At 40.5% G+C, this 26,686-nt stretch overlaps 1 protein-coding gene across 1 annotated transcript in view; it reads left to right on the top strand.

The window, feature by feature from the left end:
• Positions 1-26,686, top strand: part of RYR2 (ryanodine receptor 2) — a 535,211-nt gene that overhangs the window by 288,788 nt on the left and 219,737 nt on the right. Inside the window, exons 30-38 of the mRNA XM_068548931.1 lie at positions 6,155-6,363; positions 6,993-7,345; positions 9,307-9,421; positions 10,975-11,135; positions 13,233-13,392; positions 13,772-13,858; positions 17,346-17,572; positions 22,398-23,202; positions 26,005-26,205. Of these exons, the coding sequence (XP_068405032.1) occupies positions 6,155-6,363; positions 6,993-7,345; positions 9,307-9,421; positions 10,975-11,135; positions 13,233-13,392; positions 13,772-13,858; positions 17,346-17,572; positions 22,398-23,202; positions 26,005-26,205 (2,318 nt within the window). The remainder of the gene's footprint in view (positions 1-6,154; positions 6,364-6,992; positions 7,346-9,306; positions 9,422-10,974; positions 11,136-13,232; positions 13,393-13,771; positions 13,859-17,345; positions 17,573-22,397; positions 23,203-26,004; positions 26,206-26,686) is intronic.

The following is a 26,686-nucleotide window of genomic DNA, read 5'->3' as shown; positions in this document are numbered from 1 at the left end:
AGCCCAGAAATCTAAGGCAAGTGTTTTTTGTTTTTGTTTTTTCCTCCTTCTCTGCATTCTTGATTCAACTTTTAGCATCCCATTTAACTAGCTGTAGGACCTTAGACAAGATGATTTAACATCTTAGTTGTTTCCTCATCTTGAAAAATGGGGTTAATATTTAATAATAAATGGGAGGTCTTCTCTGGCAGTCCAGTGGTCAAGACTCCTTGCTTCCACTGCAAGGGGCATGGGTTCAACCCCTGGTGGGGGAACTAAGATCCTGCATGCCGCACAACACGGCCAAATTAAAAAAAGAAGCATAATAATAATAATAATGAATGGAAAAGTGCTTATATATTATCTGGCACATAGTAGGCCACCAGTAAATGTTACCCTTCCTTCTGATGAAATAACTCAAATTTACATGTTAGTGTAATATCGGCCATTTTTATCTGCTTTTGGCCGTTTGGTTTGGCTTGTAAATGTTGATTCCTATCTGTGTTTTAGAAAATTTGAAATCTGAAATCGTATATTCTTAGAAAAAGCTGGTATGCTTGTGATCTGCTTTATCTTCTTTTCACGCCGGCCTCTCAGTGCCACATCCTGTGACTGCCACTTCTTTTGCTGGACTTGCATGCTCCCAACACACCCCTCTGCTCAGGAGCGAAGAGGCTTCTCAACGGAGAAAGTTAAAATTTGCTGTAGCCATCTGTCTTTTGTTGGAGGAAGCAGTTTAGCCATAAGCTGTAGCTCCTGTTTTAACAGATTTACAAATAGCTAGGGCGGGTCTGGCACAGGCCCAAGTAACCAATTGGACTCATGTGTACTAATTTAAGACCCACTGCCAGGAAGAAAACTTCCCTTAGATACATCAGACTTTGTTATTTGCAGGGTGTCAGTTAAGGTAACTGGAATAGAAGATCGAGAACACAAAGGACAGGAAGGTAGGACCAACATTTCACCTGTGCCGGGGGGTGTGTGTGAATTTGTGGAAGTCTGTTTCATTGGGTTGGAATATTTTTGCGTTCAGACTACCTCAAGCTAATAAAGAATTGAACCTCAGTTATCATGTTTTGCTGTGGAAAATGATTAAGAGTGAGGTCATTTATCAACTCGTCTTGTGTAATTCATGGCAAAACATTCCATCAGTCCTGATAGCATTTATGATTTCCTGACATTGTGTTATGTATATTGGTAACTATTTATTTATTCATTATCTGCCTTCTCTACATAAAGATAAGCTCCGGAAGGGTAGGGACTCCTTTTTGTTCTGTTCACAGCTGTATTTCCAGTGCCTAGAATAGTGGTTGGTACCTGTTCGGTGTTCTTTAGATATTTGCCAAATGGAGGGACCTGATACTCAATGTTTGAATATTGAAAACTTAGAGCAGGAGTTGGCAAACTAAGGTCTGAGGGCCACATCCAGCCTGCCACCAGTTTTTGTGAGTAAAGTTTTATTGGAACACAGCTATGCTCCTTTGTTTACATACTATCTGTGGCTGCTTTTGCGCTGTAACACAGGCTTGAGTAGTTTTCACAGAGACCATATGGTCCAGGAAACCTAAAATCTCTACTCTCTGGTGATTTACAGGCCTGAGTTAAAGCACGGAGCTTGAGATCTGGCAGACCTGGGTTTCTTTTCTGGCCACTTAGCTGTGATTTAAGCCGAGATTGGACTTAAATCACTGGAAAAAGACAATAATGATTCCTGTCTCAATGAATGGTCGTTAACGGTCACTGAGATGAACACTCAGGGAATTAGCTGCTGTTAGGGAGCCTTGTGTGGTAAGCATTTCATCTGTTGTCAGCACATTTATTTGCAGGGCATTGGCCAAATGGAAGTGACTGAGGCCTGGCCCTTTCCCATGTGGCGACTGAAAAGTGCCTGGAGTTTTTCCTCCACTCTATATCTGCTTTGATACCTTTGCCATGTAGTTGTTCCTGCTGTGATATGCTAATTTAAAAAATGTAGTTTTTAGAAATATCTATTGTTTTATTATCATAACAGCTATTAAAACTGCATCTTCTGAAGTCAGAATACAATTTAATTTTTATTAAGTTCTACTTTATTTAAATTACAAAGAGAAAAAAGCGTAATTTCTACTTATGGATGTACTTTCACAGATAAATTCCTTTAAAGGAGACCAAAACGCTAAAGCAGTGAAAAAACCACCTACTGCTATAAGCTAATGAAAAAGTGTATCTATTTATCTTTCATAAAATTAATATATTCTTTTTGAGCATTTGGAAAATACAAAGGAGTATAAGAAAATGGTTAAAAATTATATTCCCACTACCCAGAGAGAAATTTGACTTTTAATGTGTTTTTCTCCCATTTAAAGGTTTGAGATGTAAAAATAATTTTTTGCCACCTTTTTTAAACTTAATATTATATATAATATGTTGTCCTAAGGCATAAAAGTATTTTAAGCATAACTTGTTGTATTTTTACCAATATCATATTTTGAGAAATGTCAGCCTTTTAGAAAAGTGCAAGAATAGTGCAATGTACACCTGTGTACGCTTCACCTGGAATCACCAGTTTTTAAATGTTGCCACGTTAGTTTTACCTCCCTGTATAGTTTTATTTTGGTGAGCCCTGAACATGATTTTTAATGACTACATCTATTTAATCTTGTGTATGTATCATAATTAACCATTCTCTTATTAGGCCTATTTAGTTTCTTTTACCTTTTTTTTCCCATTTAAAATTGAGTTTAGTGAGCGTATATATTAAGCACTATATATACAGGATCTTGTTTTTAAAACCATAACCCTAGTGGGTAGATATTACAGAAGAAAGGATTAAAGCTTAGGGAACTTAAATAACTTGCCAAGAAGTGGTGGAGCTGAAACTTGAATCCAGGTCTCTTGGATTCCAAAGTCCCTGTTCTTAGTCATTTCCCAGGACTGCCTGTCTGCCCTCTACTTAGATGGTGACTCGACTTCATCTCTCTACTCTTCCTCGGCTCTTAGCACTCCCTCTTTTTTTTTTTTTTTAATTTATTTATTTTTGGCTGTGTTGGGTCTTCGTTTCTGTGCGAGGGCTTTCTCTAGTTGCGGCAAGTGGGGGCCGCTCTTCATCGCGGTGCGCGGGCCTCTCACTGTCGTGGCCTCTCTTGTTGCGGAGCACAGGCTCCAGACGCGCAGGCTCAGTAGTTGTGGCACACGGGCCTAGTTGCTCCGCGGCATGTGGGATCTTCCCAGACCAGGGCTCGAACCCGTGTCCCCTGCATTGGCAGGCAGATTCTCAACCACTGCGCCACCAGGGAAGCCCCTCCCTCTTTTTAGATGGGTCAGTAGGTTATTTTATTACTTCTTCACTTGTCTCCCCACTGTATTAGACTATGAGAACATTTAGCTTGGTCTGTGTTAGCGACCTAGTATTCCCTGTTTCTGGCACACGGTAGCTGCTCAATAAACCTCTGTTGGATAAAGAAATGAATAGGTGAAAGTGTCTTAATGCATATTGCTAAATCACTTTTCATCACTCTTGTACTAGTGTAATTTTATTAGCAAGATTTCTGGTACCAAGCTCACTGCACACTCAGTAGCAATGAGAACTTGAACTTCAGCAACTTGAAGAACATGTTGTTTGGACCATTTTATATCCACATCATTCTTCCACCTTTCTATACGAGAAAGATATAGGTATATCCCATTTTCTTAAATGAATATTTTATTTTTACGAAGGCTGTCATTTGTTGTCATCATTAAATACATATTCATTGAAAAAAATTGTTAAATTGAGAGACATAAAAAGAGGGAAGAAGCATTAAAAATTCCACCCTTCTGAAACTTTTTTGATTTTAAAAAAACCCTTCTGGTGTTTTTGCATCTTTAAAAATAAGCCATATGTTCCATCTTTCTTTCTCGAAATAATACATACTGTGAATATTTTCCTATATATTAATGAACCTTTGAGAACCAGATTTTCAAAAGCTAAGTAGTATACCATCTCCAGGAAAAGAAAAACACATATTTATTGTCCAAACAATATTCTATGATTGTATACATAGCCATAGTGAACAGTTTAGGACACAAATCTTTGCGCACAACACTAAATACTTGATTTTTTAGATGAAAATATATCAGACATACAGAAAAGTTCATAACGAACACCCAAAGATCTACTATACAGATATTTTAAGATATCCAATAACTTCACTTTTAGAGTAGGAACTCCAACTACATATAAAGTGGTTAGAAACAAAAATGTTTAGCATCAGCAGAGATGTTTCTGGCTTGGTATCCCCTAGTTTATGTCAAATGGATGTTAGGTTTTCCCGTTTGTGTAAATGTAGTTCAAGCTGTCTCAGATCTATTGCATTTATCCAATCCTTTTCTTTGATTCCTTTGGGGACACTTATTTAAGACAACTTTCCTTGACTACTGCATCAAGAGCTGGCACAGGTGCAGACACAGCTGCGGATTTTTTAGTTTTAGCTAGAAACTCATCACTCACACTTCCTTGAACCCAGCTGGATGTGTTCTTGTTTCCCGGTTGGTAATGCTATGACTCAACCATTTATTTAAATATATATTGATGATACAAACTGGGTGAAATCATTATGAATTATCAGATGTAATTTCTATTGTCTTGTGCTGTCTTGAGAGTTATACATTGCTTTCACTGCCACTAATTTCAACAAGGGAAGAAATGGACATCATAATGGTAGAAATCTGTCAGCTTACTCTGAGGGTCCCCTGCTTTCCCCCCCCCCCCAGAATATGCTGAGGCCCCACTCCAAATCAATTACCAGAATATCTGGGGGTGGGCCCAGGCATGAGTATTTTTTTTAAATTAATTAATTAATTAATTTTTACTTTTGGCTGTGTTGGGTCTTCGTTTCTGTGCGAGGGCTTTCTCTAGTTGCGGCAAGTGGGGGCCACTCTTCATCGCAGTGCGCGGACCTCTCACTATCATGGCCTCTCTTGTTGTGGAGCACAGGCTCCAGATGCACAGGCTCAGTAGTTGTGGCTCACGGGCCTAGTTGCTCCGCGGCATGTGGGATCTTCCCAGACCGGGGCTCGAACCCTTGTCCCCTGCCTTGGCAGGCAGATTCTCAACCACTGCGCCACCAGGGAAACCCTCCCCTGCTTTTTTGATCTGCAAGTTAGATCCTCTAATTTGTAGTCTGCATCCCAATACTGGCCTTGTTTATTGTGCTGACTGCTTGAACTTTCATGTGTAAAATATTACAGAAAGATATGAAGAGTATGTAAATGCCCCTTCCACTGAAAAGTATCATCTCATCCCCTTGCCAGACAGTTGATTACAAAGGACTCAAACAATTAACATAATTAATGTAGTTTCCCCTTTTTATTTAATAATGGAAAGATTAACCATCCCTGCCACACATTGAAATATTTTGGTTTTTTCTTCATTGCTTATTGCTGTTGCTTTTGATTTAGTTTCTTGTTAACTTTTAACTTACTTTTTGATTTCTTATCTTAGCTATTTATGTTAATTTTGCATTACCCTGCTTAATCTATACCGACAGTGACATTGAAGGGAAAGGGACAGATGGAGGAGTTTCAGTAGGATTTTAGCAGCTACTTCCAAATTCTTATTTATATGTATATTTTCCACGCTTAGTTCTAGGGTACCCTAGGGGGAAAAAAAGAGGCAAAATTCTCTTCAAAGATCAAAGGCAGCTATAAGTGAATGAACACCTTTAAAAACGTGGCCTCCAATCCTTTTGTTTTCTTCTTTGAGTTACATGTAAAGCTCAGCTGTGTTTGATGTTTGCACTTTTCAGGCTCTTCGGCAATGCGCTTTGGCACTTCTTTCTCATTTTCCCTCTGCAAGAGAGTCACCTGCACTTCGGAGCTGGGAGGCTGTGGGGAGGGGGTTGTGGTCCCCAGGATTTCCGGAGGACTCGGGGCTGCTTAGTAGTTACCTCATTTTACGGAAGTCCAGGGTGGAAGAAGGGACTTACCTCAGGCCCACATTTAACGAATTATGATGCCAAGAGCAAATACTGGTCTTCTGATCCTCACATTTAGTACTTAGTGTCCGTGGTCTCTTTACCCCACTATTATTTTTGCCTCAGGGCAACGGTTCTCACAAAAGGAAGAGTTTTAGAGCAATACTTTTGGTGATTCCATGCTGAAAGGATCTTATACGAATGATACTGAAGATTTTGATGTATTTGTTTTTTCTTCCCAGGATTCATACCTGTATGTAGCCTTGGAGTGGCTCAAGTGGGCAGGATGAACTTTGGAAAGGATGTCAGCACCTTGAAATATTTCACCATCTGTGGCTTACAAGAGAGCTATGAACCATTTGCCGTTAACACGAACAGGGATATTACCATGTGGCTAAGCAAGAGACTTCCTCAGTTTCTCCAAGTTCCATCAAACCACGAGCATATTGAGGTTTGCTTTTCCTTTAGAAATCAGACCATTGCCAAAAACCAGGAGCGGGTGTTCCTACTTGGACAGTTGCTGTCACTTCCTTAAAATGATGGCTCTGATGTGTTCCACTGTAGGGGAATCTAAGGACAGGATTACCCTCTGATTTTAGGTACTTATGAGAGGCTGATTAGACTGATTACCTACAATTAATCCTCGAACAACTTCGGGGTTAATCTGCATATACTTTATAGTCGGCCCTCTGTACCCACGGATTCAGCCAGCCGCGGATTATGTAGTGTGCTATAGTATTTACTATTGAAAAATACACACATATAAAGTGGATCCAAGCAGTTCAAACCTGCGGTGTTCAAGGGTCAACTGTATATAATTCTTTTTTTATGTAGGCAATGTCAGGCTCAATCTGAATATATACAGTTTTAACATGAATTTCCCAAATCATCTTCTGAGTTAGAAACAGAACTGTGAGTATGTCTGTAACACAGCAATCCCTCTATTTAATGATCTCATTTATGAAATTATGCCATGGGCGGGCCATGTTTTGGGTTGTAAAGGTGTGATGCTCGTTAGGGTTTTAGAATCAGGAAACTGACAATGGTGAGCGTTTGAACAATCATGTCTTCATTTGTTAGGTGACCAGAATAGACGGCACCATCGACAGTTCCCCGTGCTTAAAGGTCACTCAGAAGTCCTTTGGCTCTCAGAACAGCAGCACGGATATCATGTTTTATCGTCTGAGCATGCCCATCGAGTGCGCGGAGGTCTTCTCCAAGACTGCGGCTGGAGGCATCCCTGGCGCCAGTCTCTTTGGGCCCAAGAATGATTTGGAGGATTATGATGTGGATTCGGACTTCGAGGTTCTCATGAAGACAGCTCATGGCCATCTGGTGCCAGATCGAGCGGACAAAGACAAAGAAGCTACAAAACCAGAGTTTAACAACCACAAAGATTATGCTCAGGAAAAGCCCTCTCGTCTGAAACAAAGGTCATTGATATATGCAAAATGATTTTTAAAATTTTTTTTAAATTTTAATTTCTTTAATGATTTAAAATATGTATTTATTATGTTAGGGGATCACAGGAGAGGGTAATAGCGGGTAAGGGATTTCCAAGGTCAATTTGTTCTTCCTCTTCCTCCTTCTTTATGTACCAAGGATTCTACAGAAGAAAAAGCAGTCCGTTGACCATCTAATTTGTTACCACTAACAATCTATCTCAAGAGTTACTTTTTCTATGAATTTTTTTTATTGTGGTAAAAATAAAATTTACCGTCTTAAACATTTTTAAGTGTACAGCTCAGTAGTGCTAAGTATATTCACATTGTTGTGAAACAGATCTCGGAACTTTTTTAGTTTGCAAAACTCTGAAACTCTACACCCATGAAATAACTTGCCTTTTCCAACCTCCCCCAGCCCCTGGTCATCACCATTTTACTTTTTGTTTCTATGAATTTGACTGCTTTAGATACCTCATATAAATGAAATCATACAGTATTTGTCTTTTTGTGACTGACTTATCTCATGTAGCTTAATGTCCTCAAAGTTCATATGTGTTGTAACATATGTCAGAATTCCCTTCCTTTTTAAGGCTGAATGATATTCCAGTGTGGGTATATACACCACATTTTGTTTTTCCATTCATCCACTGATGGGCATTTAGGGTGATTCCACCTCTTGGCTATTGTGAATCATGCTGTTAAGAACTTGGGTGTGCAAATATCTTTTCACAACCCTACTTTCAGTTCTTTTGGGTATATACCCAGAAGTGGGATGCCTGGTACTTCTGTAATTAAATTTTTTTAAAAAATAAATTTATTTATTTTATTTATTTATTTTTTTGGCTGCATTGGGTCTTCGTTGCTGCATGTGGGCTTTTCTCTAGTTGAGGCGAGCGGGGGCTACTCTTTGGTTCGGTGCGCAGGCTTCTCATTGCGGTGGCTTCTCTTGTTGCAGAGCACGGGCTCTAGGCACACGGGCTTCAGTAGTTGTGACTTGCGGGCTCTAGAGCGCAGACTCAGTACTTGTGGCGCATGGGCTTAGTTGCTCCACGGCATGTGGGATCTTCCCGGACTAGGGCTCAAACCCATGTCCCCTGCATTGGCAGGCGGGTTCTTTACCACTGTGCCACCAGGGAAGCCCTATATTTAAATTTTTGAGGAAAAAAATTTATATTTTATTCCATAGCAGTTGTACCATTTTACAATCCCATCAGCACTGCATGAGGGTTCCAATTTCTCCAAGTGCTTGTCAACCCTTGTTACTTTCTGGTTATTTGATAGTAGCCATCCTAATGGGTGTGAAGTGATATCACATTGTGGTTTTGATTTCCATTTCCCTGATGATTAGTGATGTTGAGCATCTTTTCATATGCTTACTGGTCATTTGTATAACATGTTTGGAGAAATGTCTATTCAAGTTCTTGGCCCATTTGTTGATTGGGTCATTTGCATTTTTGTTGCTGAGTTGTAGGAATTCTTTGTGTATTCTAGATATTAACCTTATCAGATATATGATTTGTATTTTCTCCCAAGTGTTAGTTTTTAAGACGTTTATATTTACATTACTGGTTGAACCTTAGAGTATTCTCTCTAAATAGTACTTCTTAATGGATAAGAAGGTAGATTGTTTTAGCATCCTTTCTTACACTAAATATGAAATTCTCAACCTCAACACTATTGCCACTCTGGGTTAGATAATTATTTATTGTAAGAGTCTGCCTTGTGCATTGAAGGATGGTTAGGCAGGATCCTTCCACCGCTAGATGCTAGTGGCACCCCTCCCCCACCAAGTTGTGACAACCAAAAATATCTCCAGATATTGCCAGATGTCCTCTTGGGAGCTAATCATCCTGGCTGGCAACCACTCTACTAAGTTAATTATATGTTTATGTTTGAGATAGGCAGAACATTTTAATGTTGCTTATTCCTAGTCCTCTACTATATTTCAGATTTTTGCTTAGAAAGACAAAGCCAGATTACAGCACCAGCCATTCTGCAAGACTCACAGAAGACGTCCTCGCAGATGAGAGGGACGACTATGATTACTTGATGCAAACGTCCACGGTATGAGGTTGCAGCTTTTGTCATTTATTTCTATTTATCAGTGATCATGCTTTGCATTTCAGATAGTTAACATTGATTCGTACTGTTTAGCAAGCTTATTTTTAAAATAATTATTCACTTATATCTTGGGGACTGAAAAGTTGAAAGACGTATGTATATTCTAATGGATATTATGCAATAAGAGAGCTATTTTAGGAAAAATAATCCTTAATGGCACCCTCAGTCCTGATTTTGTTATCCTCTTTCTTGACAGCATTTTATTTGCCACTTAAGTTTTCCAAGTACATTTTGCAGTTTCTTTTGTCTCAGTGATATGTCTGCAAGATCATTTATCGTACTTTGTTAGAGGTCAAGGTGTGCTGTCTGCCATTTTGAATTTTTAAAGCACTTCTCATAAAACGCCAAATAGAAAAAAAATATATAGCTGTGTCCCTTTTAGAGTTCCCCCATATTTGAACTTGACTTTCACATATCAGATCTGAACTATTTCGAAGTGATTTTAAGGGTTCAAAATATTATGTTAGTGATAGCATATTCAAGGTATAAAACAGGTATAAAAGCTGTAGCATAGATTATTGTTCTGGTGTAAGCTTGAAGAATTCAAAGCTTACCTGTGTAATGGATTGATGATTTTATCACATAAACATACTATATATGTACTCCCCCATCCATACATACTTGGAAGTATAAAAAGCTTCAGATCATCTTTTGCTCAGATAGTCTTTTCTCTTTTTCCCATTATTTCTGAAATAATTCAGGATCTCTGTTTTAAGACTTTTCCTTTGCCACATCAGTCCTTTGTGCCTATAACATTTTACTTAGGCCAAAGGATTTTTTTTTTTTTTTTTGCTGCTTTAAACTTTGGGCTTTGTTGTTGTTGTTGTTATAGCATAATTGGATATACTATTATTAGTATTGAATATACTATTATTTTCTTTTTTATTGAAGTATTGTTGATTAACAATGTTGTGTTAGTTTCAGGTGTACAGCAAAGTGATTCAGTTATACATTTGTGTATATTGGGTTGGCCAAAAAGTTTGTTTGGGTCTTTCCATAGCATGTTACGGAAAAACCCAAATGAACTTTTTGGCCAACCCAATATTTTTTTCAGATTCTTTTCCATTATATCCATTACAAGATATTGAAGATAGTTCCCTATACTGTGCCATACAGTAGGACCTTCTTGTTTATCCTTTCTACATATACCAGTTTGTATCTGCTAATTCCAAACTCCCAATCCCTCCCTCTCCCACCCCCCTCCCCTTGGCAATCCCCAGTCTGTTCTCTATGTCCATGATTCTGTTTCCGTTTCATAGATAGGTTCATTTGTGTCCTATTTTAGATTCCACATATAAGTGATATCATGTGGTGTTTGTCTTTCTCTTTGTGACTTACTGCATTTAGTGGGATAATCTCTAGTTGCATCCATGTTGCTGCAAATATGCCAAACGATGTTAAACAAAGACATATCTTCTTAGGCAACTTAAAGACATTGCAAGTCAAAGTTTTGTTTCTTTTTGCTTTGCCGATACTTGGTGTTGCTGTCTTGACAGTACTATTACTCAGTGAGAATCTTTCCTGGACAAGAACCTGCCAGCGTCTGGGTGGGCTGGATCACGTCTGATTTCCATCAATATGATACAGGCTTTGACTTGGACAGAGTTCGTACGGTGACCGTGACTCTAGGAGATGAAAAAGGGAAGGTGCATGAAAGGTAGGTTTTCCTCGACTTCTTACATGAATGACATTTGATAAAAATGTTGATAAACCTAGGCATTTTTTTTTCTCTTGGATTTTATGTCCAAGATAATATTCTGTTGATAGGAACAGTGTAATCAAACCGTTAACGTCCATGTCCTTTTTGTTACTCATACAAGCCGGTAAGGAATCTGAATATATTAAAAGTGCAAAATCTTATAAAGTAAGAGCAGTGCATCTCTTTGGGGTAATAATCATATATTCCTTCAGGTGACAGCGCACACGACTAATGACTTGGGTTACCATTACTTAGCCATTGTGTGAGGATTAGAGACGGGTGAATGTGAGGCATTTAGCCTGTGGTCTGATCTGCACCTTGGGAACTGGTTAGGAGGTGGGGAGAAAAAGGTGAAGACAGTGTGGGCTTAGTGGTTTAGACCAGGTGGACGTATTTGAACTCAGACTGAGGAGCCGTGGGTTCTTTCCTCAGCTTTGCCATTGACTCGCTGTGTGGCTTTGGGTAAGTCAGTTACAGTTTCTGTGCCATCCTTTTTCATTTATGAAACAAAACAAACCAAACTCAAACCAAACCTTCAAAAAAGTGAAGAAGGCTATCTTCCTTGCAGAATAAGACAAGAGAAGATCTGGCCATTTGCATCTACCTTTTGTGCCCGTGCATCCTCTCTGATCTGCTGTGATGGGTCTCATAGAAAGAGCCCCCCCCCCCCCATAATGTTGCTTTTCTTTAATACCTGCACCATCATTTTTGGTGACCGGAAGCTCCCTCCCCTGCCTTCAGGTTGTAACACTTGAACCGCAATGAACTTAGCGCTTGAGACAGTGAGCCTAGCAAAAATTCTCCAATGAACAGTGCTTTACGTCAGTAGCGGGGGGTGGGGGGGGCCCGGGGGGGCCCAAATCACCTGTTTCCAGGAATATTCTGAGGGATATATTTGATTTTCAGAGATGGAGGCAGTGAAAGGAGATAATATAGGGATATGGTATCTGATTGATGTTTTTGGTGTAGGAAATACAGGCTAGGGAAGGTTGTTGAATCTTACATAAATAGAGCATAGAAACACAGCCAACTTTTGATTATTCAGAAACTGACTTTATCTCCGCCTTCTTGCTCTTTTCCTCCTACTTGCCTGTGTTTGCCCTTTTTGCCAGCCTCATTCATACATGCACTGCACAGTAGTAGAGAAAGGGAAGGAGGTGAAACTCAAATCGCTTAAGTTTGCTACTCTCTCTGGTAAAGGTTTTGTGGAGGGTGAAACTCAGGTGGGGTTTGTTGTTAATATCACAGACCTTGCGCACATCCCAGCTAAGTCTGTCTCTCATAACAGATCACCAGGAATTGTCCAGAAAGGGGCTTAATTTTAGCCAAATTTTATATCTGTCGAATCACTGACAGCTCATGTAGAATTGGCCTAAAGACTTTGATAGTGTTCAGAAACAGGTGCTTCTCATCTCAGAACAAGTGGTTTAAAAACAAAAAAAAAAACCCTTGAGATTTGTGACCACCTAGAGGGGTGGGATAGGGAGGGTGGGAGGGAGACGTAAGAGGGAGGAGATATGGGGTTGTATGTAAACGTATAGCTGATTCACTTTGTTATAAAGCAGAAACTAATACACCATTGTAAAGCAATTATACTCCAATAAAGATGTTAAAAAAAAAAACCCATGAGAATGAAAATTACCAATTTGGATGATTATTACATAGTTAAACTTTTTGTGTGTGTGTGTGTGTGTGTGTGTGTGTGTGTTAGTTTCTGCTTTATCATAGTTAAACTTTTTTGAACCTCAGAAAAAGGTCCAGTTTGGTTTGAGTTTTTGGAGGGAAGGTGCAGGTCAGTTCTTATCCTTGGTTCCAACTCATTGACCTGTCTTCATTAGGTGTGAAATTGAGAGATTGGAAGACCTGACTCAGAATGTCCACTGAAGTCAATGGAGTTTTGCTCAGAATCACAGAATCGGGCCCACTGTACACCTGTCCCATTTCAGCATGAGCTTGTTGCTTGCACAGCATAACTTAGGTTTAGTTTGCCAGACGTCCATGCTTTCCACGCTACCTGTGCTTGTTCAAAGATAAACATGTTTTTTTGCAATTCAGCATCAAACGCAGCAACTGCTATATGGTGTGTGCGGGTGAGAGCCTGAGCCCCGGGCAAGGACGCAACAACAACGGCCTGGAGATTGGCTGCGTGGTGGACACCGCCAGTGGGCTGCTCACCTTCACGGCCAACGGCAAGGAGCTGAGCACATACTATCAGGTATGTGGTCAGGGATGGCCTTGTGCTTCCAGGGAGGAAACCTTTATTCCCGTTAGAGAGGAGAACACATTTTGCAAGATCAAAAAGTAAATTATAAGCTAGAAGGAAATGAAAACACAGATGAGTCAATTCTGTATTTTTACTTCTGTTTGAGTAATAACAGTGCCGTAAGCCCTTCAGAGTAAACAGTACATTCCTCCAAAAATGTTCACATAGTCCTGAAATGAAATATTCCAAATAATTATTGAAAGAGAATATCTGCATGAGAGGAAGAAAAAGTCTTTTTCTGTAAAGTGTTTCTTAGGTGTTAGGAAGAAAATATATTTTTGTGTGTGTTCCTTCCTTTACTAATATTATTAAATTCATTTGATTATTTAAGGTGGAACCAAGTACAAAATTATTTCCTGCAGTTTTTGCGCAAGCTACAAGTCCCAACGTTTTTCAGTTTGAGTTGGGAAGAATAAAGGTAAGAAAGACTCATTCCTGGTATTATATTTGGGTTGTTTTTTGTTAGGAAATAGCATTTACTTCTTCTTCAATTAATTCCATACGTTATTAGTACTGATATTAATCACATAAATCATTCTTTAAAAGTTTCCATATTTGAAAATTCTGTAATCTCATTAAGGTCACTAGAGTAACATAAGTAATTAGAAAGGGTTTTCTTTGGTTATCATAAGTATATTATTCAATAAAACTAGCCTTGTACAGAACACAAATGCCAAATTACATACAGCTCAATAATCACTGAACTCACGGGTAAGCTAGCGAACGGGCTTGAAGAGCTGAAAGTATGCTACATTGTGGTAAATGCGAGAGTGGCAGGTATTGAGTACTCTGGGAACATAAATGAAAGGACAACTAAGTAGGATGGGGTGGATCAGGTAAAGCTGAAAGAGGAGATGACATTTAGGTTGATTCTTAACTGTTGAATTACAGAGCTCAGGGTACGTTTGCTAGGAGAGGGCATTCTAGACAGAGGGTGAGAGAAAGTGAAAATACATAGGCATGAAAGTGCTGAAGGTTAAGGAATTCAGTGTGACTGTAACAAAGGATGCTTCTGGGATATGGCTAGAGATGAATATGGATGGAAGGTAGTCCAAGTTGAAAAGGCCTTAAATGCCACATTAGGAAGTGTACACCTGTTCCCTAGGCAGTGGTGCAGTGGTGCTTTACTGGAAATTTGAAGCAGGGGACTGAGTATAATCAAACCTGTTTTGGGAAAATATGTTGGTAGTAATGTGGAGAAATATCTGCCCTCAAATGAATGAGAGCAGGCAGTAATAATTATCTATCAACAGTTTGATATTGTCCACCTGGGAGAAGATGATGAGATTCACGAAAGTCATCATAGAGAGAGAGTGATACTTAAGAAGATGTTTTAGGGGAGAGATTAACAGAATTTGTCAATGAATTGGTTTAATAGGATTTGTTGAAATTGGATTTGGTGCTCAAGGAGAATGGAGAATCAAGGATTAATTTTTTTTCTTTTTTTTTTACTTTTTTTGGGGGTGGACTTTTTTTTTTTAATTAAAGTATAGTTGATTTACAATGTCGTGTTAGTTTCAGGTGTACAGCGTGGTGATTCAGTTGTGTGTGTGTGTGTGTGTGTGTGTGTGTGTGTGTACTCCTTCAGATTCTCTTCCCTTATAGGATATTACAAAATATTGGGTATAGTTCCCTGTGCTATACAGTAGGTCATTGTTGGTTATCTATTTTATGTATAGTAGTGTGTATATGTTAATCTGAAAAGGATTAATTTAAATACTTTTAGTTTGGCCAGCCAAGGGATACTAATACAACAACAAGCAGAAGAGCCTGCTGAAATTCAGGAAAAGGAATTGAGTTGAAATTCGCAATTGTAAACAATGAGATGCTGGGCACCCCTCAGGGTGAATGTAGTAGACAGTTTTACCATGCTGGCTCAGTGACCTTGGACATATTTCTTAAACCATATGAGCTCAGTTTCTGCCTTTGTAAAATGAGATTCCAGCTGCCGCAGAAGAGCCAATACGATATGGACTAAAGGAATCTGTGATTTTTGTTAAGTAGGAGGGCTTTAGTGACCTTGCCAGAAAAATTTCAGTAAAATGATGGAAGAAGCCGTAGTATTTTTTTCAAGATCATTCAATTCATATTATTATTTGAGATTGAACGTGAGGGAAAGGAGGCAGCAAGTTTGGATGACTGAAAAAAAGTTAAAATTTGACAGAAAAGTGGTAGTTTCTCAGAACCCAGACTCTGATATTGGTCTATTTGACATTTATGTTTCGTGTTTCATAGATATTGCAAATTGGATATGTCCGAAACTGGACCGCTGACCATCACTCCCCCCTCCTCCTGACTTGCCTGATCGAGTCTTCCTGATCTGTCAGTTAATAACTCAGACCCCAAACCTTGGAGTCATCCTTGGCTTCCCTCCTTTACATTCCGCATCCCAGTTCCTCCCCCCAGCAAATCCTCCACCTCTGACCTCTCCCACCACCCCTCCTACTGATCTGCCCTCCATCACCATCGTTTCCCATCTGTATTTCGCCACTAGCCTCTAATTCATCCTCACCCCTCTGTTTATCATAGAACAATCTGAGTGACTGTCATTATTTTAAAATAAAAATCAGACCATGTCACTCACTTCATTGCTTGAAACCCTAGAAACCCTATTTCCCCGAGAGTAAAACTCAGAGGTCTGATGATGGTTCTCAAGTTCTAAACCACCTGACCTCCTCTAACCCCTTTGACTTCATCTCCTCCTGCTGTCCCCTCCTTCACTCCACTGCAGCCACCCTGGCCCCCAGCTCTTCCTCAGACTTGCCAGGCAAACTCCCTCCTTGGGTTCTTTGCATTCACAGTTCCCTCTTCATGGAAACTTATTCCCCTGCATATCCACATGGTTCTTCTCTTTGGATCTTTCTGTAAATGTCATCTTCTCAGTGACACCATTCTGACCACCCTGTTTATTATTACTGTCCTGCATTCTGATTCCCCCATCCTGTCTTTTTTTTCCCTCTCCATGACCTCTTTTCTAATAACTAGTTAATTACTGATTTTGTTTATTTTATGTCTAATGAAAAAGAAATGGAAGCTGTATGAGGGTAGGGATTTTGTCTGTTTTGTTTCACTGATACATTCTCAGTGCCTGACACAAGTGCCTGGGTTTTTTGTCCCCATTAGCAGAAGAGAATAGGAAAGTAGCTTGAGGATGAGCAAGTCTAAATAATGCAGTAGAGAAGGTTCTAGAGGAGAGGGAGAAACCGAAGGTAACGTGGAAAGATGAGATAATTGTTTTATTGGCCCAGAAGAGGCAGGCAGGGGTGGTATCACGATCATAAATGAATGAATAAGCTTTGGCAAAGTAGAGACTTTTCTTTCCCTGAGGCCAGACCGTAGGAATTGGAATGGTTGAGGATACATATTAAAGGTGGAGGAGAAAGAAATTGTGTTTCTTGTTTAATAGTCAGGTTTATCTGTTGAGCTGTGTCTGGTATATTGCTGGTTGCTCAAACCTGAGAAACCTGACGATGAGTGAGGGTGTGAGTAGTTTAAGGATGGATGAGGTGGGTGACAAAGGACAGACAGTAAGAGAGGGAGAAAGCCAAGTGGATGTGACCAGTCTTTTCAGGATGTTTGGATGAAAGCAGCTAAAGACATGCCAAGCGTCCCTGAGGACGCAGCTTGGTAAAGAAATAGGAAAGATACCTGGTTATACTCTCTTGCTCTTGCATTCTCACTGTGCCATTGAGTATATGGGAAGGAGACATCCCCAAATTTTCTCCACTAGTCCTTTCAGAAACAGCTCAACCCAATTTCTATTAGTTTTTGTATTGACTCTGCTCAACACGTAGCGTATCTGTCATTATCTCTTTCCTGTGCAGAACTCTAGTCATCACTTTATTGACCCCCCCCCCCCCAGGAGTGTCATCCATTCATTCTTTTTCTGCTTCCCCATCTCCTAGAATGTGATGCCTCTCTCAGCGGGATTATTCAAGAGCGAGCACAAAAACCCCGTGCCGCAGTGTCCCCCTCGCCTCCACGTGCAGTTCCTCTCACACGTCCTCTGGAGCAGAATGCCCAACCAGTTCTTGAAGGTAGACGTGTCTCGAATAAGTGAACGCCAAGGCTGGCTGGTGCAGTGTGTGGAACCTCTGCAGTTCATGTCTCTCCATATCCCAGAGGAGAACAGGTCAGGCCTGAGCGTCCGTTACTGTCTGATGGGGACCCATCAAATTAGGTGCCTACCCCAGGGTTCAGGGGTGGTGCTGGGGAAACAAAATGGGGTTTAAAAAATACTGATTTCTTGGGGCCATGCAGACGTTATTTTGTACATCCTAAGTTTAAGTCTGTGTCTCAACTCCTTGGTTACTGAGACAGAATTATTACAGGTGAAGAGGTGATTTGATAGTGTATGATCTCTTTCCTCATTCTTGTTTTGCTTATGAGAATAACAGTAAGTAAAAATTCAGACATGTACAGCTGCCATCTGACTTAAGGCAGCCGAGTAAGAGAGTATCACAGAACTGTAAGATAGTAAAGAGGGAATCAGAAAAATCACTTAGTTCAGTCCTTTGTTTGACAGATGGGAAAAACTGAGACCAAGAGATGTTGATGAAAGAGCATTGTGAAAATACCTTGAGGGCTTTGGAAACAAGTTTATACGCATTCTAGACAGTCATAGTAATAATATGAAGTACACTTAATGTTCAGAGGTGGCTTTGTTTATGAGTTTTAGTCTTTCCATGTGAGAGCCAATTAAATTGCAGAGATTTCATTTTAGCAACCTCATTATCAATAAGTTTGGGACCAAGATTTCCCTCCCAAAATATCATTAAAAAGTTAAGTCACAAACTGAGTGAAAACATTTCATGAAAACAATGCAAAGACACACATATTTGTTATTTTTCTTATATTTTAAAACTCTACTCTTAAAAAGCTGTAGAAGCTATGTTCATTTTTATATATTTAGACATGCTTGGCACTTTTATTTTCTTTTAATACCTTTAAAATTTAACCTGTGTTTTGGAAAACAATTGGTCCGTTCCTCAACAAGTTAAATACAGAGTTACCATAAGAGCCTTCAATTCCACGCCTAGGTATATACCCAAGGGAAATGAAAACATGTCCACACAAAAACTTGTACACGAATTTCAGAGCAGCATTATTCACAGTAGCCAAAAAGTGGGAACAACCCAAATGCCCACCAACTGATTCGTGGATAAATAAAGTGTGGTGAATCCATACTGTAAATCTATTTGGCAATACAAAGGAATGAAGTACTTATATGTGCTACAAAATGGATGAAGCTTTAAAACATTATACTAAGTTTTTAACTAGTTATACTACTACCACACGTTATAGGATTCCACTTACAGGAAAAGTCCGTAATAGGCAAATCTTTAGGGAGAGAAGGTAGAATAATGTTTACTTAGGGGAGGCAGGGGCAGTGGACCTGAGGAGTGACTGCCACTGGGTACTACTGGGTTTCTTGTGGGGTGAGGAAAACGTTCTAAGCTTAGATTATGGTCATGGTTGCCCAGTTCCATTAATATACTAAAGCCATTGAATTATTTATTGTAAATAGGTAAGTTGTATAGTATGTAAATGATATCTCAATAAAGCTGTTTCCAAACAGAAGAAATCCAAAGAAAAAAATCTGGCCAGGTGAATTTTTTTTAATCCATTAGTATTTATTTGTATATTTTTAGGTGAAATAATTAGATATAGCATTCATAATGTACCCTTTAGAGGATTCAATTTAATTTCATACTTTTTATTTTATGTGAGAAAAGTTTTATTGGAATATTGCATCTAATGTTTTAAAAAAATTACTCTGCAACCAAAAGAAACATCACATTTGGGAACGAATTTTTCTTTATAAGAGAAAATATTCTCTCTCTATTAAGCAGAGAGTTTTAAGGTTGTGATTTAATATGTTGGCATGTCATAGAAACCCAACATACACTCCTGCCATAGTAATGTATCATTTATGTTAATTACCTGTGATAAGTTATATGCGCATGAATGGATAATTTAAATTCTTACTATAGGCGGTAAAGAATTTGAGTCAATTTCCCAAAATATATGAAATGCAAATTTGTAAAAAAAAAAAAAAAGTGTCATTGGAATCAGGTTGCAGAGAAGGTAAGGATAGGAAAATAACAAAGCCGGGACTGGTCCACAGTCATTCACATCACACCATCATATGGTTGCACATTGGTTTCACACTTCGTAGAAGCCAAAGAAAAATCGGATGTGTTTCAAAATTCAGATTCCAAAATGGAAATGCCGACTAGTATTCAAGTAGAATCTGTTCCTCATGCCCCAATAATATGGCAATTAACTAATATTTTAAAAATTGAATGGTAGTAGATGTATGTCAGTCCTCTGTTTCTTTCAGGAGATATCTCACTCATAGTTCATAATTTAATTTACTTATTTTTTGGGTTGTTTCTCTCTTTAACTAGGCAGTAAGCTCCCTTAGGGCAGGAATCTTGTCTGTATTGTTCACCATCATTTCACCAGTGCGCAGTGATCAGTACATAATAGGTACTCTGTAATATTTGAGGAATAAAAGAATGATATTGAGTCATGAAGGAAATTTCTCCCCTGGAGACTTTAAAGACTATAATGAGTTGTATTAGTCAGATTTTACTGTAATGGCAACCCCCAAAATTTCGGTGGCTTGCAAAGAAACCTGTATTTCTTGCTCGTGTTACATGAGGTCGTGGGTCCACTGCTGCTCTGCTCCAGGCTGGGGAGATGGTCTGCAGATGTGGTTCACGTGCCTTCTTGCCCAGCTGATGGGGCAGCCCTGATCTGGGACGTATAGCTTCCTTGGTCAAGGGTAGATATGAAGGAGGGCTAACAGACCTCTAAGAGTTTTCTTTTCCCTTGTGGCAGATGTTCTATCCAGTTACATTTTATTGACCAAAGCAAGTCAGGTAGTCAAGCCCAAAGTAAGTAGGGTCGATAAGATGACTCCATCTACAGGGAAGAAAGGAGAAGGAGGATATTTACTGACAACAATACAATTTACAGCACGCGCTAAAGATGTGCTAGATGATATATTTGGCGTTGTGCTTATAACAGATAAAACAGTGAGTTATTTCTTTTGCTCTCCTCCAGTTAAAGCCGTTGTTCATTAATGTATGAATATTGCTACAATGGGTTGGTGTGGAAAGACAGACTGAATTAGTTGAGGTACATCCTTTGGTTTGCCTTGACCTAAGTCAGGTTATGAGAAGTAGACTACAAATCCTTCCGATTTCTCCCATTCATTCATTCATTCCACAAACATGTATTAGTGCCCACTGTGTTCCTGGCACTGGATAGAAAATAGTGAGCAAAACAGACATGACCCTTACCTTAAAAGACTGGTCTGGTAGGGAGGAGGGGTGCTTTATAGGAAAGAACATGGCATCATAAAATGAATCATGGGGGGTGAATTGGGAGTGGCAGCAGCAATGTAGATTGTAGAGTCCTTATATGTTGTTTCTAGAAACTGACATTTTGAGATTGATCAGACAGTAGACTGAATTGCGTTCTTCAGTAAGGACCTGGAGTACAGATATTCTGTGTTGCTACAATAAATGGATTTATATATTTTGGCCATCTGCCAGGCTGAGGGGTGGGTAACAGTCTTCTTGGGAGATTGAAGAGCCCAGTTAAGATATGGGAATCCTCCACTACACCTTGAGGTGGCGGGGGCTTACTCAATTATACCTTTCCAAGAACTAGGTGCTAGCAACTGGGCCCAGCAGATGTGTGGTTTCCTGGAAGTCTAGGTGGTACACAGGGTGGGTAATTATTTGCTAGGCATTTTATAATGCATGAATCCTCTGACTCTGAGAGTCAGAAGGTGGAGTCTGGAGTAAATCTGCACCATCAAGCCACAGTGGGTTTTAGCAGAATGCCTGTGACCTGAAAAGCACAGGTACAGTGGATAGGTGGGGTGGGCAGGATGACAGGGTATCTAAGGATAGTGACAAAGCTTAACAATAAATAATCACAAGTAATTATTCAGTACCCATTGTGTGCTAGGCTAGGTGCTGGATGAATGCTAATAACCACAGTATATAATAGCCCCTGTCCTGATGAGCTTATATTACAGTCTCACCAAAGATACATTGCAAGATGAATGAGTGGTTCCCTTGATTTTCAATGTATCAAGTTTCTACCTTTAATACTATAGTGTTGCCCATGAACAATCTATGTAATTTAAAGAGTTTAGAAAAATTAGCGCATCTAAAGGAATTATGTGCTCTTAAAATAGATTTTCTTTTAAAAGGAATGACTTGACTTTAGGTACATTCTGGACATATGCTTAAGGTTTAATTGCATTGAAAGGTCATGATGTGTGGTAGAAGCAAAATGATCTGATATAAACTCAGATTCCCAACAGAAACTTCCCTGAGTGAAAATGTCCCTAATAGTGTTTGTTTCATGAGTGGCACATACCTGGTGGAAACAGGGTGGCATTGGCATATGTTTGGGTCTGTGAGGGACGTGTAAGTAGGTAAATTATGTCAAAGGAATTATCCCTCTGTTTACCTACTGACTGGTTACACTCAGAGCTGATCCTAAAGTCAGAGACAAAGCAACATAGCCTAAGGCTAAGTTTTCTGGCTTCTTGAAGCAGGTTAGCCAAATTGGAAAAGGAGATTCAGGATTTTTCGAAGAGTGCTCAAATTCTGAAAGGAGAGGAGTCCCCAGGGTCAGCTTGAGACCCAAATATCTAAAAGAGATGTTCAGAGTCCTGAGGTGATGAAGAATGAAGAAAGCTCCAAGCACTAGTGACTGGAAATTTCCAACATCAAATTCTATCTGGAAGAAAACTTAAAAACATCTAGAACTGATTTTTTAAAATCTGTGCTATCATCAAACACGTCATAGAAAACTAATTTAAAAAATAGTGTCTGTTTCCATAACTTGTGACATCAACGACGTATGTAGATTTCTCCTCTGATGGAGGATCGTTTTCAATGCCCATGTTTCACTTCTCTTGTCTCCAGATCCGTGGACATCCTGGAACTGACCGAGCAGGAAGAACTGCTGAAATTCCACTACCATACTCTCCGGCTCTACTCGGCCGTCTGCGCGCTTGGGAATCACCGGGTGGCCCACGCCTTGTGCAGCCACGTGGACGAACCGCAGCTGCTCTACGCCATTGAGAACAAGTACATGCCCGGCTTGCTGCGCGCCGGCTACTACGACCTGCTCATTGACATCCACCTCAGCTCCTACGCCACCGCCAGGCTCATGATGAACAGTGAGTTCATCGTCCCCATGACGGAGGAGACGAAGAGCATCACCCTCTTCCCCGACGAGAACAAAAAGCACGGCCTCCCGGGCATCGGCCTCAGCACCTCCCTCCGGCCGCGGATGCAGTTTTCCTCCCCGAGTTTTGTCAGCATTAATAACGAGGGTTACCAGCACAGCCCCGAGTTCCCGCTGGACATCCTGAAGGCCAAGACCATACAGATGCTGACAGAGGCCGTGAAAGAGGGCAGCCTTCACGCCCGGGACCCCGTCGGGGGGACCACTGAGTTCCTGTTCGTCCCTCTCATCAAGCTGTTCTACACCCTGCTCATCATGGGCATCTTCCACAACGAGGACTTGAAGCACATCTTGCAGTTGATTGAGCCCAGCGTGTTCAAGGAAGCTGCCGGTCCCGAGGAGGAGGGCGAGTCGCCAGAGAAGGAGCCCTGCGCGGAAGACTCCAAGCTGGAAGGCGCCGCTGAGGAAGAAAACAAAGGGGGTAAGAGGTCCAAGGAAGGCCTGCTCCAAATGAAACTGCCCGAGCCAGTTAAATTGCAGGTAATCAGAGAAAAAGATTGCAGTGAATTTCACGACCTATTAACACTGACCTTGGTCTCTTTTTCTGTGTGTGTCTGTGTGTGTATTTGTATTCCTGGGTAAAGATAGTTCTTCATAAAATTAACCAACTTCCTGTTATGCCTGGGGACATGCCCGTCTAATTTTCTTGCGTTTGGAATGAAGTTCATGTATTTTCCAATTGAGTCAGTTGACAGATTTTTTTGGGTTTTTGTCAAGGTGGTTTCCTTGGTCAAGTACGTGTCCGCCCGTCATACACGTGTGTGTGTGGCATGTCGCTATTTCTCTGTGTGTCTGTGTGCGTGTGCCTATTTGTGCATGTGCGTGTGTGTATGTCTGTCTGAAAGGAGCATAGGTGTCCGCCCGTCATACACGTGTGTGTGTGGCATGTCGCTATTTCTCTGTGTGTCTGTGTGCGTGTGCATATTTGTGCATGTGCGTGTGTGTCTGTCTGTCTGAAAGGAGCCTAGGAGGTGGGTTTTTGTCCTGCCGGTGTTACCGAGTCCAAGCTCATATTGCTCGCCGCACTGTCCAGTAAATCGAGAGACGAGGTGTTGGGGCAAGGAATAGTGACTTTATTCAGAAAGCCAGCAGACCAAGAAGATGGGGGACTGGTGTCCCAAAGAACCATCTTGCCTGGATTGGGATGCTGGTTTCTTTTATGGAGCAAAGAGGGAGAGATGTGGAAGTAAAGTTAAAAAAAAAAAAAAAGGGCAAGAAGTTATTGCAGATATTTCCTGGTTCTGGCCAGATTCAGGAGGGGAGGTGTTAATTTCTTCTTCCTGCAGCCATTCACAGCGGGGGGCCTGGTCAGGATGTTTCCTGTGAGCTTAAACAAAGGTATTTTAGCTTAATGTTCAGGCATGGGAGGCAGGGTCCCTGGAGACGGACCACTATGTATACTTTAAGCAACATCCCTTTAGTGATCAACTTGTAGCAAAAGCAATAGAATATAAAGGTTAAAGTAAAAGAAACGAATCCAATATGGAGTCACATTTGTTCTTCCCTGTTACATTTCTTCTCCCTCTTATTCATTAGCAGTTTCCTTGCGTCTCCTTGTTTCCGTGGATGCATTTCACCGACATTCTGTTGGAATGCCTGAAATGCAAGGCTTTCAGTGCCTGTTTCCAACCGCACCTCTACCCTTCCAACCTTAGGACGCTTGCTCACCAGTAGGTGTGTCCATTCTCACACGCAAGATTTTACTTCCTACCTGTGTTTCTAAAGAATCAAAGACCTTGCCTGTCTTTGTGCTCATCCAGATGTCCCAAGGACCCTTTCCTAACGCCTCTTTGGTTCATTAGCATCGGTTTGTCTCTTGCATCCTTGACACCCTTTTTTTGCTCTTCCTTCCTCAGTCAGCCCTGATCGAGGTCTTCCTCTGAGCCAGGCCCTGGGTGCTGGGTGAAGGAAGCTCACTATCTCTGGGGGAAATATACACTTATTTATATGTATTTCTGTTAGAATATCTTATTGTTCATTGCATTAAATGCTCAGAAAGAAAAGAATGGATTTCTAGAAGAGAGAAAATTTCAACTGGAATACTGTGAGTAAGGTGAGGGAAGCCCTTTCTGAAAGGGTGACTTTTTAGCTGAGGTCAGATATTGAGGAGCGGGAGTTCAGTACTTGTGAAGAAGGAGGGGAAGAGTGTTCTAGAAGCTTTTCACATGGAGCACGGAGCATGACAAAGGCTCTGACTCCGGAAGAGACCAGACCAGCATCTGCGGGGAAGGAGGGTGAGATAATAGGCAGAAGGCAGTGCATACAGAGTCTGGCTGTTTGCTAAAACCAGCCATATGGTGGATTTGAATTTTATTCTAATTTCAATTAAAACCTCTGAAGAACTTTAGCAGGATAATTTTATTCTGAAAATCTCAGTAGAGCTCCCTGTGAGAGCAGTAAGAGAGGGTGGTCATCCAGAGCCCACCTAGTAGAACGCTGTCATGCTGGTTCAGACCCGAGGGGGGCAATGCTTATGCTGGGGTGGGACAAAGCCAAAGCGGATGGAGAGAGGGACATAGACGCTAGGGCTGTCTCAGAACTGGCATTGACAGAAATGGCCATGCTGTGGATGGTGATAGACAGGGTTTTAAAGTCCTCTTTAACACTGCTGTGTATTTATATCACAATTGGTATAAAGTGTATTTAAATGTTTCCCTAAACTTGGGCAGAACATTCTCTGGAAGGCATGTTTCTACTGATGTGCCATTATCAGTTGAAAATCCTTTGGGCTTCTGGTAAAAGAATACCCAGCTGACCATTTAATGAATAAGCAATAAAACCACTTCGTTAACTTAAAGTCTGGAGGTAGACAGTCCTAGAATGAATGTCGTAGCTCAGTGGTGTCGTCAGGAACCCAGACCTTACTATCGTCCTGCAATCCTCAGTTTATGGTTTTTATCCTAAAGTGTGTCACCTCCTTCTTCCTCCAGTGATCATGTCATTAGCCAGTTTTTTTGAAAAGAGGATATTCTAGCCTGTTATTAATGGTGAAAAATCTTTCCCAGAAGACCCCTTGCAAACTTCTCTTCATTATCTCATTTGCCTCTAGCTGCAGAGGAGGCTGGGACAGTAAGTGTTCATCAGAGGGTATTTGCCATTTGGACTTAGACGAATTCTGTTTCATCCCCTGGGACCGAGCACATTGCTATCTACATAAAATCAGGATTCTGTTAATAAAGGAGAAGAGTTGACAACTAAGCGTGTCTGCCACAAATTTTGATTTGATACACATTAACTAAGTTGCAGAAATTAAATTTGGTGTCTTTTTAATCGTCTCTTTAGATGTGTCTGCTACTTCAGTACCTCTGTGACTGCCAGGTCCGGCACCGGATAGAAGCCATTGTGGCCTTTTCAGATGACTTTGTAGCCAAGCTCCAAGACAATCAACGATTCCGCTATAACGAAGTTATGCAAGCCTTAAACATGTCGGCTGCACTCACAGCCAGGAAGACAAAGGAATTCAGATCACCGCCTCAAGAGCAGGTATGAGAATGAACTGAAAGGTCTTCCTTTTACTTTGGGTTTTAGTTCCTTCAGGTTCCACACGTTGCAAAATGATACCAGAAGTTGCGAGTGTATTTTTCTCCTGTTCTCTTTAAACTGGCTAAGTTCGTTTAGTCAGTATTCATAGGTCTCACCAAAATTACCTACTTATTTGGTCTCACCAAAATTACCTACTTATTTGGTTTCACCAAAATTATCTAATTATCTGTTAGTTTAAACAGATGAGAGACTTATTAAAAGGTATCAGGTGTATTATGGACTCTGTGGAAACCACTGTGCCAGATTCTGAAGTTCTTCAAATAGGAATAATATCCAAGCACAGGTGGGTCTTCGTTGGCTGGCACAGCACCGCCCCAGCTAATAGGCACCCTTGACTCCTAGGACTTAATACTTTTCATTTTGTGTCTCCTAGAAGAACCCAGTGTCACTGCCACCAGTCTTGCAGGAATAGTGATCACCT

This window comes from Eschrichtius robustus, chromosome 7, assembly GCF_028021215.1.
Source record: "Eschrichtius robustus isolate mEscRob2 chromosome 7, mEscRob2.pri, whole genome shotgun sequence".
Lineage (NCBI taxonomy): Eukaryota > Metazoa > Chordata > Mammalia > Artiodactyla > Eschrichtiidae > Eschrichtius > Eschrichtius robustus.
Note: the sequence above shows the minus strand (reverse complement) of the source record. Positions and strands in the feature narration are given on the sequence as shown.